Source organism: Argentina silus (genome assembly GCF_951799395.1).
Source record: "Argentina silus genome assembly, chromosome: 5".
NCBI lineage: Eukaryota > Metazoa > Chordata > Actinopteri > Argentiniformes > Argentinidae > Argentina > Argentina silus.
The window spans coordinates 7,426,227-7,441,226 of record NC_139659.1 but is presented as its reverse complement, the minus strand read 5'-3'; the positions used below and the strand labels follow the sequence as shown (position 1 = coordinate 7,441,226).

Here is a 15,000-nt window from a genome sequence, read left to right as displayed (position 1 = left end):
ATTTCCATCATCTCGTTCATTCTTGGGAGATAATGTTTTGGGAAATCCAACCATGTCATCTTTTTTTTTATTTTTTTTTAACTCAATTAGTAAATGTAACATAAGTAATTGATGCGCTTCCAATTACCTACCAACTAGAGTGACTGGTATTGTACAGTAAACACATGCCCATACACACATACACACATACACACGTACACACGTACACACACACACACACACACACACACACACACACACACACACACACACACACACACACACACACACACACACAAGACAAGTACTGTACTGTACAAACATTAGTGGGGTGGGTCTTACATTTGAGCTGGACTCTTCAATGGCAGCCATTGGCTTGTTGATGCTATTGGCAAACTTGTTTACGTGTTCAAAATGGCGGGTCATCTCTGTGGCCAGCACCATGTCAATGATAGCCTGCCTCAGCGTCCGGAACTGAGTTCTGCACACAGACAGTGGGACAGGGGGATAGATTACACACACAGGTTACAGGTCAGTTACTGAACATCTGTGTTAACCAGTGGTTGGCCTTCAAAAGGCTGCAGGACCTGTAGCTCTCCAAGACCAGACCTGGCTCGCCCCCAAAGGGCTGTGTACCAATGCAACACATTTGTAACACATTGTAACACATTTGTAACACATTGTAACACATTTGTAACACATTTGTGTGGCTAAAAAGTCCTCTCTTGCCTGACCTGTCAATGTTCTTGAAAATGTTGCTCTTGCTGTCTCTGATGGTGAGCTGGAAGGCCAGAGCGGCGTGGTGGCTCTCCAGCACAGCTGTGTCGTTGTACAGGATGGCCAGCTCGCTGCCCGCATTACACAGGAAAGAGTTGGTCCGTCCTGGGTGGTCCACATCATGCACCGTAGCTGCTATCAACGCTGCCACCTGGTCCAGCTGGTCCAGACTATCCTGAGACACACACACACACACACACACACACACACACAAACAGCAGGCAGGTAGAGTTAGTCCTGGTCCAGACTATCCTGAGACAGACACACACACACACACACACACACACACACACACACACACACACACACACACACACACACAGAGCAGACAAGGAGGTTCAGAAACAACCCCTACCCTACCCCCTAGGCAGTATGGCATACATTTCACCTGGCCTATCAGCAGCAACTATCGTATTAATTACATAACATTCTTTCAGATCAGTTTCCTATCGTATAAACTCTTATCATCTTTGTCCAAATGTATGAGAACAGTAGAATACTCCACATATAAACTGATCTAGGACAAAGAAGTGGTAAAGGCAGTTATACTTTCACACCAGCAAAACAACTGCCTGAAGAGTCACGCCCTCCACTTCCAGTCCCTCTCCCTCTCCCCAGTCTGTGTGTTCCGTGTGTGGGCGTGGCTCCAGGCTCATCATCATCTCCACCTGCCGATCTCCACACCTGCGGCTCGTCTACTCATCACCCATCTGTGTTTTATACCCTGGCTTTCCGTCCACTCTTTGACAGTTCGTCATAGTACTTCCTACCTCTACGTCCCAGCATTTCTAGTCTGTTGACTCCTGAAGTGTTTTCTGGACTGTGCTTCTGCCTAACCCCTGTCGGATTATCTGCCTTCCCTAGGACTGCCTGCCCGTGTCTCGACCCCTGCCTGGATTTCCCTGTTGGATTATCTGCCTTTCTTAGAACTGCCTACCCGTGTACCGACCCCTGCCTGCCTGCCCTGCCTACCTGCGTGCCCAGTCTAACCTGCTTTCCCGTTCCCCCCAATTCCTTCATTAAATACTGCATTTGGGTTCACTAGCTCTGATTCGTAACATCAAGTACTGCATTAGACAGAAATACAGCATAACTCCCTCCCTGTATAACCTCAGACTCGACAAATGAAAAAAGCAAGCTATGTAACAACAGCAAATAATAACAATGACTGGCAGATGTTCACTTTATGACAAGGAGAGAAGATATTTATTGGGCTGAATAAGCACTGACAAAAGAGGAGGCAAATATATGTGGATTTAGACGCCCTCAAGGCAAACCAATTACACAATTACTTGCTGAGTAGAACATGAGAACAAGACCACAGCCATAAAAACATCTCCACTACAACTGTGACTGGTCATAGTCAAAGACAGACACACACACACACACACACACACACACACACACACACACAAACACACACATACACACACAGTGTGTGTCATCCTCTCCCAAAGACAGCAAAAACTTCACTGCTGAAATTCATTAAGTCCTCTGTGGCTCAGTTGGTAGAGCATGGTGCTAACAATGATTAGGTTGCGGGTTTGATTCCTGCTGGGTCCATATATACTGAAAAATGTATGCATTCACTGCAATGTAAGTCGCTTTGGATAAAGGATGGCATATATATGTTAATGAACCCTTCAATCAGTCAACACTATGGTGTGTGTGTGTGTGTGTGTGTGTGTGTCCTACCTTGACCCTCTCCTTGCGTAGGAAGTATGCGGTGGCATGCAGCACATCTGCAGCATGGGTGGAGTTATGGTAGGAGTTGGAGGCATGGTAGTTTGCTTCGATAACCTGTAGCCAGGACCGTAGCGTGGCCTCACTGCAGTTCAGGAACTCACACACCCCGAAGCGGGTAAATATCTTCAGCCCCAGATAGGTCAGCGGTCTGCAAGAACCACAGAGAGGGTTGGAGGGATAGATGGATGGATGGATGGATGGATGGATGGATGGATGGATGGATGGATGGATGGATGGGGGAGGTGGTGGGTCTCAATCTAGCCAGTACCTATCTATTTAACCTCATCAATGAGCCTGTCTTATGATTTCTCCCTGCTCCAGCCTCCACTCCACTACCCTCTAAACTATTCCTCTCCTTCTCTTTCACCCCTCTCTCATTTTCTTTACCTTTACTGCACCAGCCCTTTCTTTGCCCTCTCTCTCTCTCTCTCTCTCTCTCTCTCTCTCTCCTCCTCTCTCTCTCTCTCTCCTCCTCTCTCTTTCTCCTCCGTACCTCTTGTGTGTGGCTGCCTCCAGCTCCAGGATGTTGAAATCCCAGCGCTCCTCGTCATCCAGCATCTCAGCGATGGCCGGGGGGATGTCATTCAGCGTGACTGGGATGGTCACCTGACTCTGGCTCACATCTTTGGGTTGGAGGGGAGCACGTTTTAGCAAGAGTAGATAATAGATTTACACAATATTCTGTAGAATAGTTGACTTGGTGATTGATTGGCGATTGATTGATTAATTGATTAATTTGATTGGTATCTAAAAGGAAAAATATAAAAAATACATTTGGGCTTGAAGAATAACACTGGAAAGTACTATACAACAACCATTTCCAGCGTGGTTGTGAGTTGTGTAACCAGGTTGCCTAGCAGCAGGGTCCTGACCTCAGGTGAGGTAAGATGAGGTAATGGTTTAGCTCATGGGCTTACAATCCTATTAAGTTAAAAGGGCAAAATATACACCTGCTATTTCCCTGGGGGAATAAAATAGAAATAATAAAGTACTTTATATCTTTTAAAAAACATGATTTATTGTCCACCTGGGGATAAAAATGTGTATTTGGTTTCACCTTGCAAATAAGTTTCAGAGAAAGATGGATTCTGTGTAAAGTGCAAAGAAAGAAAGTTTTGTCTAATTTTGTTGTTGTTATTTTGTCTAATGTTATTCCCCCTTAAAAGGAGACAGGTGTAAACTTTGCGCTAGTACACATGCTTAGTGAGCCAGGCCCTCCCAGAGACAGACTTCTCTCAGGGCAGCGAGACTGTCCTGTACTAAGACCTGTTCCTCTGCAAGTGATACCATTTCATTTGTCAGACAGCACAGGGATGACATGGCTGGCCAGAATATTTACTCATTCTAATCCTCTTCTATCCTCCGTGAGTCAAGACACAATGACTGCCATTACACTCCCAGAATCAGACTCAAATTGATCAATTCTATACACATTTTCAATCATTCTACAGACCATACTATCCTTATATGATGGGAATGGGTTAATCACAATTGACTGACTTTCACGTTGCTGTACAATACATATCTGAGAATACATCAGTCCTCGCCATGTATGTGCTGAGCGTATACAGAAAAAAAAGTCATGCAACACAATAAGCACTAGAATCTTGCATAACATCATTAAACTATACTATTTACAGCTTGCGTTACAGGCTACGTTATTTTAACATTCTGTTAGGATAATGAACGAGTTAATGGGACGTGATCAGACGGATTGCTACTTACTTTGAAAGGTACTTTTTAAGAAGACATACTCATTCCCAGAAAGTCTCCGCAAACCATCCTGGAAAGAAAAGACCGCAAATCACTTAATCTTAATTCCAAGCTTTGAGAAAGTATTAAAAAAGACTATTTGTTTTATCTCAAAGCGACGCTAATAACAACATATTTCACATACACTTCAACAGTATAATTCACATGATGGGACATATCCCACATTACTCAGCTGCTGTAATGTTTAAGTGGCGTGTTTGGGAGAAGGGGAGTAGTGGAAATAAAGCACGTTCAGGACCAGAGTTATATTCCCGCTCTGACAAACAGTCTATAACTCTCTAGCCCAGGACGTGGATAAGATGAGGCTAATGGGGCTTTGATGTACACAAATATGCTGTGCTGGATGGCGCTGCACCCAGCTGATGCATCTCACAGTTGAGCACCAGAGGTTCCTAAATATTCTTATGTGTATGCAGCGACCCACTTAAAACTTTTCTTGTGAAAATCCACATAAACAAAGCTATGTTTTTAGTCCCAGTTCAGTCTTAAACTGCAACCCAGGGGGAATTGGCCTTGACTCAACCCACTTACCCCATGGCCTATTGAATCAAAAGCTCCAAATGTTTATTGGAGAAAGTAAAGAAAACATAACTCCTCTTGTAGCAGCAAGAATACAAGTTTGTATTTGTGTCCTTGATTAAAACAATGTTGTTTTTGAACTGCATGTGAATTTACATTTCCTTGCTGCATGACAAGAATGCTATTTTCTACTAAATCCAGCACTCTTAATAAAAAACCTGAAGAAAATGAGTGTCGAGACGTATCACTCTCTGTCAGTTATATATATTATTGTCTAAATTGTCTCACTGGTGATAGGTGGATACTGCACACACTATAATCTTCTCAAATACATGTTGAACTATGAACTATGAACTACTGTATGTTGAACCCATTCAGTGGGCTCTGACTCACACTCATGAGCCCCCCTACGAGGTCGTTGGTGTGGGGGTCATCCTCTTTGGAGGCCAGCTGTGGTGAGTAGAGCTCTGTGGTCCTCAGGATCTCCAGGACCCGGTCCAATGCCTCTGCCACAGTCACTGGACTGCTCTCCTGGGCCGTGTTGATGATGTTGATCACCTGGAGGAGAGAGGGAGGGCAGAGAGGATAGAGAACAGTTACACATACTCACATACAGTATACATGTAGGCATACAGATGCATAGAGATAGACAGAGACACTTGTACACACATCACACATCACACTTCCAGACACTGATACACATATACAATAAACTTGTTCATACAGCCTCACTAAGAAACGCATCCTCACATTAAAACACTCAAATACACATGCACGCACGCACACACGCACGCACGCACACACGCACACACACACACACACGCACACACACACACACACACAGACACACACACCCACACATACACAGAACCCTGGGGTAGGCCCTACTCTGCAGAGTAGACAGAGTGCTCCTTTCTTTGTGTTTATGTCATGGAGTGGTGCATGTGATGCCATAGAAATCCTGTCTGGGGCAAAATAGCTACTGTAAATAAATCTGTGACTCAAAGCAAACAAGAATCCCATAGGGTTTACAGTAAGAAGGAGTCCTACAGTACAGGAAGTAGTGCTGCAGCCTATGGCAAAGTACAGTATGTCTGATGGTACAATGTCTCACAGTGAGCCTATGGGCACTAGGACTTACCTTCCATGGTGATGTATAACATGTTAAGTGCAACCGGGTCTTTGTAGAATTGCCAATGAATTTGACAAGTGATACTACAATCAGATCAGCTTAAATGCATAAGTAGTCACTTTAAATTGTATTTGTATAATCAATAGACTCTTTAAATGTACACTTGTTGTTGTCATCCACAACATTGTTTGCTGTTCAGGTTTATTGATCCCACAGACACACTGAGTACTGCTCCTTCAGAGAGGAGAGTGTGAGTGTCGGACCAGTTCAATACGGAAGCTCCGTTCTGTCCGGAGAACAGCAAACCGTTTTCTGAATTGCATAACATTCCAAGAATATTCACAAATATTTGTAAGATGTTGTTTTGAGGGTTGGAATCATGGAATGAAACAAGAGTGTTGTATCACACGCATTTCAGTACCATCCCAGTTGAGCGTGATCACAGATCTCCGGAGGTTTCTGCAGCGTTCGTGTCAGAACTTCAGGTCTAGACATTCAGGCTGCTTTCAAGGAACTTCACAGTACATAACGTTCTAGGATAATCTTCAGTTGGGGAAAAAAGATCGGTTGGATGGGTGTACGTTACATTGAAGTGACAGTTCATCAGTGCACTGAGTGCGTACGGTACCTTGGTGATAGGAGCCTCTATGGTCATAGAGTGGATCCTGGCTACAGACGAGTATCTGCGGTTCTGTAAACTGGGGGCTGGAAACAAGACAACCGTCATTAGAACACACATGGTCATGACACACTGCCACAATGGCCACAATGACCGTCCTCTCGGCTGAGCATCCTCTCCGAAGCTTAGCTCCTATCACTACCACAACTACAGTCTCTCATATAGAACATCATGTACAGGACATCAATAATGGACATAACAAATCCAAACCTATATTTTCACATTTGTTGTTGAGTTTTACAGGATATTATAACCAGGCCTTTTATGTCACCCATAATTGTGGTTCAGCTCACACTGTAGTTCTATTCATAATACATGGTCATAAAACAGACCGCTGGGGTTGTGGTGACAGCATCACACAAATGGGCAATATCAACGCTTCTTAAGAGAAAGAGAAAAGAGAGCATGGTGAGAAAGGATGGAAAGAGAGAGTACAAGAGGAGAGAGAGAGAGAGAGAGAGAAAGAGGTAGGCAGGGGAGAGGAGGAGCACCAGTCAACCAGCCCCTGAAAATAGCAGCAGCTGCGTCACCGTGTAATAAGGGGGGGGTGGCACTGATGTCATCAGCCCCAGACACGACTTTTTAAGGTCCCTTCAGCTCAAGTGCCTCCCATCATGCAGTGACTCATATTCTCTGTCTCCCTTTACCTCCTCTCTCCTTCCTTATCCATCTCTCACTCCCTCTCCGTATCCCTCCTATTCTCTCTCTCTATCTCTCCATTCTTCTCAGGATCTCTGTGTCTTTCAATTTTGCATTTCTCCCTCTGTTTCCCTATCAGTTCCAACCGTATGTTCCTGTCGTACTCCATCTCTTCTCCATCCATTCTCAGTCTCCTCCTTCCCTCATCCACGCCCTTTCTCTCTCAGCCCCCCCCCCCCCCCCCCCCATGTCTCATGGTTTCATCTCATCCCCTCTCATCTTCTCTTTTAAGCTGACCTAGCAGCAGCTCAATGCTCATAAAATAATAATAATAATAATAATAATAATAATAACTATACAGTAAAGGTACAGTAAACAGTAATCACCCTGTCCTTCAGTCCACTCACCGTCACTACCACGTGAGCTGATGGACCTGCCATCAAGCGACTCTTTCCTCCTGTCTCTGTGACGCAGGGAATGGCACTCTGGGGGGAACAGGGGGATATGCTACGTTATGACCTAAATGGGACTGAGTGGCTCTCTCTTACTGACAGAGAGCCGCCAGTTCTCCTGTGAGGGTTCAGCGTTTAAAGGCTCAGTTTGAAAAGTTTCAATCGGAATTTCATATGAAGCCAGTTTGAATTCAATGCATCAGGGGAGGCTGGTGGGGGAAGAAATCGGAGGACGAGCTCTTCCATTCCATGCCTTACAATGAGCCTGTCCTCCGATTCCTACCTCCACCAGCCTCCCCTGACATGTACAGTATATACAGTATCAGTGTGATTTGTCTGTGGCTTGATCATCTCTATCAATCAGTCTCCCCTAACCAGAGGTAGAGAACAAAAAACAACTAATCAACATAAACAAGTCAACAAATGTTAACATATGACAAACAGGGACTGTGGGTTACCTGATGACTGTGAATTTTCTCCACTGCATTTCTCATCCCTGTTGATCTTGTGTACCTGAGAGAGAAGAGGAGAGGAGAGGAGAGGAGAGGAGAGGAGAGGAGAGGAGAGGAGAGGAGAGGAGAGAGTTAGTTACAGAAAGGGAGTGGGGTTGGGTGAGTCACCAGTGAAGGTGGCAGGGGGCCATGCTGTTCGTTTGTCTCCCCTGCAGTGAGAGTATGTAACAAACCTTGTTCCAACATAGACTCAACATTACCCAACAACTCTTCCCATAGAGCAACAGAGTACAGGGATCAATAGGCCTGTCACTGCATGGCTCCAGAGTGTGACTAGGTGTGAAGGTATCGGTGAGTCTGAGCTCTTCTGGTTCCCCCCAATCATTCTATTGGCCAGAACCTTACTGACAGGATATGTCATCAAGACCTCAGATAAACCCACAGAGGGGAGTGAGAGGAGTGGACAGAGGGCAGAGGAGAGGAGAGGAGAGGAGAAGAGAGAGGAAGGCATGCAACAGGGAGAAAAGAGGACAGAAGGGAGAACGTGAGAGAGGGAAGGGGTATACCAACAGAAAGACAGTGAGAGGGGCTGAAAGAGAGAGAAGAGAGAGGGTAGAGGAGAGAGAGAGACTGACAGAGAGGCAGGGACTCAGGGAGAGTGAGGGAGATGAGATGCACACAGAGGAATTCCCCCTGTCTGGTCTTGGCAGTGTGCTGCTGTGTTCATTCATCAGCAGGTGATTACTGTCTCTTGGAGAGCTGTGTTTACAGTAGGGACCTGAGCCAGCAAACACAGCAAGGATGATACTAAAAGCTTAACGCCCTCTCACCCTCTACATAGTGGATGATATACTCTTTCTCTTCTCAACACTGGAGCCCTCAGTAATAGCCAATCAACCTACCTCACAACAACCCCCTCATTTTATTATTTTTCTTCTCTCAGACCGTTTACTTTCTCCTCCCTCTCACTTTCCTCACCACCCCCCCTCTTTCTCTCTGAGGAGCTATGGGCTGGACTGGCATCTGTGGTGAATGAGATCATCATAATAAACATGTAATATAGGATTGGACTGACAGACTGACAGGGTGCTGGTGAAACCACTCCCAAGCAGGACTCTTTCTAAGAATTGGATTACCCATGACTCCTTGTAAGGACAGTACAACACACACACAAATACACACAAATACACACAAATACATACAAATACACACACACACACACACACACACACACACACACACACATACACACATACATTACCTTACTGTGTACATTATACAGTAAGTCTACAGATCTACACTACAGCAATGCCGGTTACAATGATCTCTCTTTCTCTCTCTCTCTCTCTCTCTCTCTCTCTCTCTCTCTCTGTCTCTCTCTAAATAGTAATACTAAGTAAATAGGATTAAGACACTGTAAACACTTCTGATGACACAAGGTTGCCAGAATTAGCTGGCTGCGTCCTAATGGGCTTCTTGGGCTTGAACGCACAAACAAATCTACAGAATACATCAAATTAGCTTCACTGATGCTGAGATCATTTGGGAACATGATGGACGTGGAGAGGGAAAAACTGAAGAGATGGGTCAGAGTCCTACATGAGGTCTACTTAGAGATCTGCTGCTAACTCAACAACTACATTTTAAAATGGAAACAAGGAATACCAGCCAAGGGGCTGGATGGGAAAAGAGATGGGTATAGGTCTTCTATTTAGTGCTCAAATCAAAGACTCCCAGAAAAACACATTAGCCATCCCTTCAAATAGCGTCAATCCTGAAGCTGTGTCTGACAAAAGGGAATGTTATGCGTCTACCATTGGGTTAACGACTGAGATTCCTGGCTGAAAAGGATCACTGTTTTCCATGTCTGCAGTTGAAAGGAGAGGATCAGGAATGCTATTGCATTTGGGACCAGACTCACAGATTCCCAATGTGAGTGAACGAACCGCGCTCTGCTTTGGTACGCAGACGCAAACAGCTGACTCACCTTAGACACACAAGATGAAAGCGAGCGGAGAGCTAAGGCTGGTCAGAGTGCAGCATTGCCCGGGGTATAAATAGTCCCGGGGCCTGGCTGCTAGCCCTAACAGGCCTTAGCAGGGGATCCTAACGCTTAGTGATAGCTTAGCATGACACTTAGCATGACGCTGTTATCCTGGAACCCCACAGAGATCCACACATGCTCCTGAACATGCCGAAGCAAGCCCCCCAACCCTAACCCCCACATAACAACTCTAGTGAGGAAGACAACAGATGCTCTTTATATAGCATACTGCTGTCATTGATATGATACACTCCAGTTTGAGGCCCTGCAGTATATAACTTACATCATATGTAAGTGTGATACTTGAGAAAAACAGAAACATCTATAAAAAGGTTTTTGCTAGGTGGGGTATTCATTTCCATGATGTAACTGCTCTTGAAAAACAGATCCTGTTAGATTGATGGAAATGTATGTATGACTTCACTATAAAGTTAATCACTGATATGATAGTGTTTATTTCCAGCACCACCAAAAGAGATGAACCATACACTCCTCTAGAAACGTGACCAGAGATGGAGTTAAAGGGGACTGAGCTCTGAGGTTGTGGGCTCACCTGTTTGTTGTTGTCACTGTGGGGTCTCTTGATAGACACAAAATGGCGGATCTTCCTGTAAGTAAAGGTGAGAGAGGTGAATCTGTTTGTCAACCATGTTTGTATGACTCATATTCTGCTGTTAGAGGAGTTCTCTGACAGTATTTACAGTCCCTGATACAAATAAAGGCTGGAAACAGAAATGTCTACTGCGACAGAACAAGCCTACCCGTCTTAGAGGAAGTGGCTTACCCTCCTTGACCGATGACAGGAGTGATCTTGACGTGTTGCTGTATGCTGTCTCCTGACTTCCTCCTGGCGTAGTAGATACCCTGCCATTCCTGCAGAGAATAGTACTGTCATATGAATGGGTGATGAATGAAGAATTTAATTGAAGGTTGAGGTTGACAGATTAATTAACCGCTATGTGGATGGATGGATGGCTGGATGGCTGGATGGATGGATGGATGGATGGATGGATGGATGGATGGCTGGATGGAGGGAGGGAGGGAGGGAGGGAGGGAGGGAGGGAGGGATGGATGGATGGATGGATGGATGGATGGATGGATGGATGGATGGATGCATGGCTGGCTGGATGGATGTGATTGACTGAACTGCTCCTGGTCTTGACTGTGTGTCTCGGTGTCAGAGGTTCACCCACCTTTCCTTTCTTGATGCAGGTGTTGATGGTGTCTAGCAGGTCTGCTCGGTTCTTTTCACTCTTGGGCAGCTCCGTCAGCTCTTTCCCTATCAGCTCCCCCTTGTGGTAGCCCATCATACGCTCAAACGCTGGGTTCACATACTGGGACAGGGAGAGGGGAAAGGTTAACATGCTAAGGGTATACCTATACGACACAGGTGTGTGTGTTTGTGTGTGTGTGTGTGTGTGTGTGTATGTGTGCCTTCATACGTGCTGCATGTGGATGTGTGTGTGTTCACCTGTATGACGTGGTCCTCACTGGTGATCTCCACAGCCTCCTGACAGTGCTCCAGTGCAGTGAAGACAGAGTTGCATGCCCTGTGGGAGAGACACACGACATGTCAGTTAGCGAAGTGCAGGGATTCTCAAAGTGGTATGTTCACCATATGACTACATGTCATGGTCTATGTGTGTGTGTATGTGTACGTGTGTGTGTTTGTGTGTGTGTGAATGGTCTACTATACCTGAGCTTGAACTGGCAGCGGACCTCTCCATGCTCTATCTGGATGAGCTCATTATAACAGGCAGATACACTACTGTTCTCCACATACCTCTGTACAAGGGAGGCAAGGGGCGAGAGAGAGGGGAGGGAGAGAGAGAGAGACTACACTTTTAGACCTGACTCCATACTTGGGGAACAAAAATATTACTTGAAGTTTGTGTGCAGTAAACCCCGGACTGATGCCTGTGGGAGAATTCTATTCCCGTCCTCCGATTTCTACCAGTACCAGCCTCCTCTGGGAGTAGCTCAGTTCAACATGTCCACCATCGCGGTTCAGTAATGTGAGCTCACCCCGACCTCTTCAAACTACTCCTCACTCTACCTCTTCAAACTACTCCTCACTCTACCTCTTCAAACTACTCCTCACTCTACCTCTTCAAACTACTCCTCACTCTAACTCAAAAGACAACCTGTTATTTTATACCTGTTACACCATCATTTGGTGTAACTCATCTTGTGAGCACATCACAAGTTCAACAAGTTCATTGTCTGTTGTACAATTTGCAGTCTTTCCTCAGTCTCAAAGCACGTGTTACCGTTGAATCTCAGTTGCATCAGTTAAGTCTTACAATGACTGTGTGTTGTGTTTGTGCATGCGATTTCCAGACCATGATATGCTCTGCACGTCAATTACTCTGCAAGTCAACCCAATAAGACATGACATACAGAAACAGAGACAGACATAACATTTCACTTAGTCAGGCCTTGTATTGCCAGCTGACTCACTGTTGTCAGGGACATTCTGGTCCCGAATATCAGCTGATCAGCTAGAGATTCATACGACATGACATGACATCAATAGAACATACGAGTATTCATAAAACTCAAAATAATTCAGTCATATGATCAGCCATACAATCATGTAATACACTGACACTCCACACAGATAAGTCTAAACATAATCTTAAAATTCCCCACAATACATGTACTGTACAACAGAGGAGGCTGGTGAAGGTAGAAATCGGAGGACAGGCTCACTGTAATGCATGGAACAGAATGAGGAATACCACCAGCCTCCCCTGCTGTACAATGCCTCCAGGTCCTTAAGGATAAAAGGACATAGCTGAGACAGAGATCAGACAGACATCAGACATCAAGACCTACTATACAGATGAATGGGAATCAGGGCTAGGTCTACATGACTCTGCTATCAGTGTTACACACCTGGGCCAAGGCAGCCTATATGTAGACTACACATTCACACAAAAAAAAACGTTTTTTTTTTCTTCTTTTTTTTCTGGGAAATGTGAGTTACAACAACACATGTTTGTCATGCTAGGATTGGTCCCTACAGAATGAGGAGGGTAGCTAGAGGACGTACTCTGCTGAATCCAGCGCAAAGGAGAGGTAGAACAGACGGCTCCTCCTGGTCTGAGGGTCTACACACAACAGGAGACAACAGAGATACAACATTAGCATCTGGTCTGAGGGTCTACACACAACAGGAGACAACAGAGATACAACATTAGCATCTGGTCTGAGGGTCTACACACAACAGGAGACAACAGAGATACAACATTAGCATCTGGTCTGAGGGTCTACACACAACAGGAGACAACAGAGACACAACATTAGCATCTGGTCTGAGGGTCTACACACAACAGGAGACAACAGAGACACAACATTAGCATCTGACAACGTTCATATTCATGATCATCAGCAAACATACAACAACATGTAACAAACATACGGCATTAACAAGTCAATTTGCATGACGATGTCACACTACAACAACCAGAGAACTTTACTATACCATACGTTATTATGTAACAAATATAGTATATTATCATTTAGCAAACATACAAAAACAAAAACATATAAAAGACATGATAGCATCTGCATCTCAAGTCTTTTCACATCATTGGAAAGTGAAAATTGTCAGTAAACATGATCTGATTTGGCGGGTAAAATATACATACCGATATGAATCCCTCAAAGTAAAATCAAACTTACGTCTGTGACATGACAGCGAGAATGACGGTGTGTTCTGAGGGCTTTGTGGCACAGATCAACCTAAATAAAACATAGAAATATATAAATAGAGATCAAAAGTCAATGCGAGTGAATAAAGAAAGCAAAAGCATTTTTAAAATCCCGCAGGTTTTGTCGAAACACACGTTTCATTGACTTTATTTATTTCAAACACAGATTCATGAGAAGTGGCTGCAGAACCAGGGCTAGGGTAAACATGTGGGCAGAACGGTGGTGATGTCATTGCCACATGAGAGGGGAGAACATTTCTCTACTTTACACAGGCCCACCATGAACAGCCTGTGCTAGTGGGACTGGCCACAAAGCCACACGGCTGGCAGGAAGACAGAGAAGGAGGGAGGATAGGAGGAGAGGGAGTGAAAGAGAGAGAGAGGGAGAGGATATAGAGAGGGAGAGGATATAGAGAGGGAGAGGGGGGGGGGGGGGTGAGAGGGAGGGAGGACAGGAGAGAAGCTGCCAAAGAGTGTGTGGTTGAATAAGGCTCTAAGCTGAGAAAGAAGTGAAAGATTTGTCTCCATTCAGAAGAGGCACCGGCACTCTCTCTCTGCTCTCTCCATTCCTGACCAACAAATGCAACCACTAAACACAAAACAACACTAAAATACAGGTCCTGTAAACATCATGCAGTGAACAAAATATGTATGTAACATCAACACTACTGTAATAACTCAAACTCAAATAACTCAAATAATACTAGAAGCTTGGGACAACGACAGGTGTAACTATAATTAGGTTAAAACAGTATTCATTTCTAAGGGTTAAACATTAAACAGCTTCTGGCATGCTGCGGCAGCTGCCAGGTGAGACTGATAGAGAGGGACGGGCTGTATGTGGCAGTTATCAAAACAAAGAGAGAGTAAATCCCTTGGGTTATAAAAACATGGCATGGGTTACACAAACACACACACACACACACACACACATACACTCACACACACACACACACACTCATACACAGGCGCGTGCATGCATGAGTGAGTGTGCATGCTGTGTATAATAGTGTCAGACTACTACAGATCTTTGTCATGCTAAAAATAGTGACGTGGAAAACTTAAGTCACTCAATTTGTGTTTATAAATAGG

The 15,000-nt window shown here is 44.8% G+C and overlaps 1 protein-coding gene across 1 annotated transcript in view; it reads right to left on the bottom strand.

The window, feature by feature from the left end:
• The window catches only part of pde8b (phosphodiesterase 8B), a gene marked incomplete at both ends in the record, with an annotated part of 36,721 nt that overhangs the window by 3,840 nt on the left and 17,881 nt on the right, over positions 1-15,000 (bottom strand). Inside the window, 16 exons of the mRNA XM_083669990.1 lie at positions 322-460; positions 714-931; positions 2,452-2,650; positions 2,996-3,118; positions 4,224-4,285; positions 5,188-5,352; positions 6,555-6,631; positions 7,652-7,729; positions 8,155-8,209; positions 10,746-10,800; positions 10,977-11,065; positions 11,386-11,526; positions 11,664-11,742; positions 11,889-11,977; positions 13,248-13,305; positions 13,880-13,939. Of these exons, the coding sequence (XP_083526116.1) occupies positions 322-460; positions 714-931; positions 2,452-2,650; positions 2,996-3,118; positions 4,224-4,285; positions 5,188-5,352; positions 6,555-6,631; positions 7,652-7,729; positions 8,155-8,209; positions 10,746-10,800; positions 10,977-11,065; positions 11,386-11,526; positions 11,664-11,742; positions 11,889-11,977; positions 13,248-13,305; positions 13,880-13,939 (1,687 nt within the window). The remainder of the gene's footprint in view (positions 1-321; positions 461-713; positions 932-2,451; positions 2,651-2,995; positions 3,119-4,223; positions 4,286-5,187; positions 5,353-6,554; positions 6,632-7,651; positions 7,730-8,154; positions 8,210-10,745; positions 10,801-10,976; positions 11,066-11,385; positions 11,527-11,663; positions 11,743-11,888; positions 11,978-13,247; positions 13,306-13,879; positions 13,940-15,000) is intronic.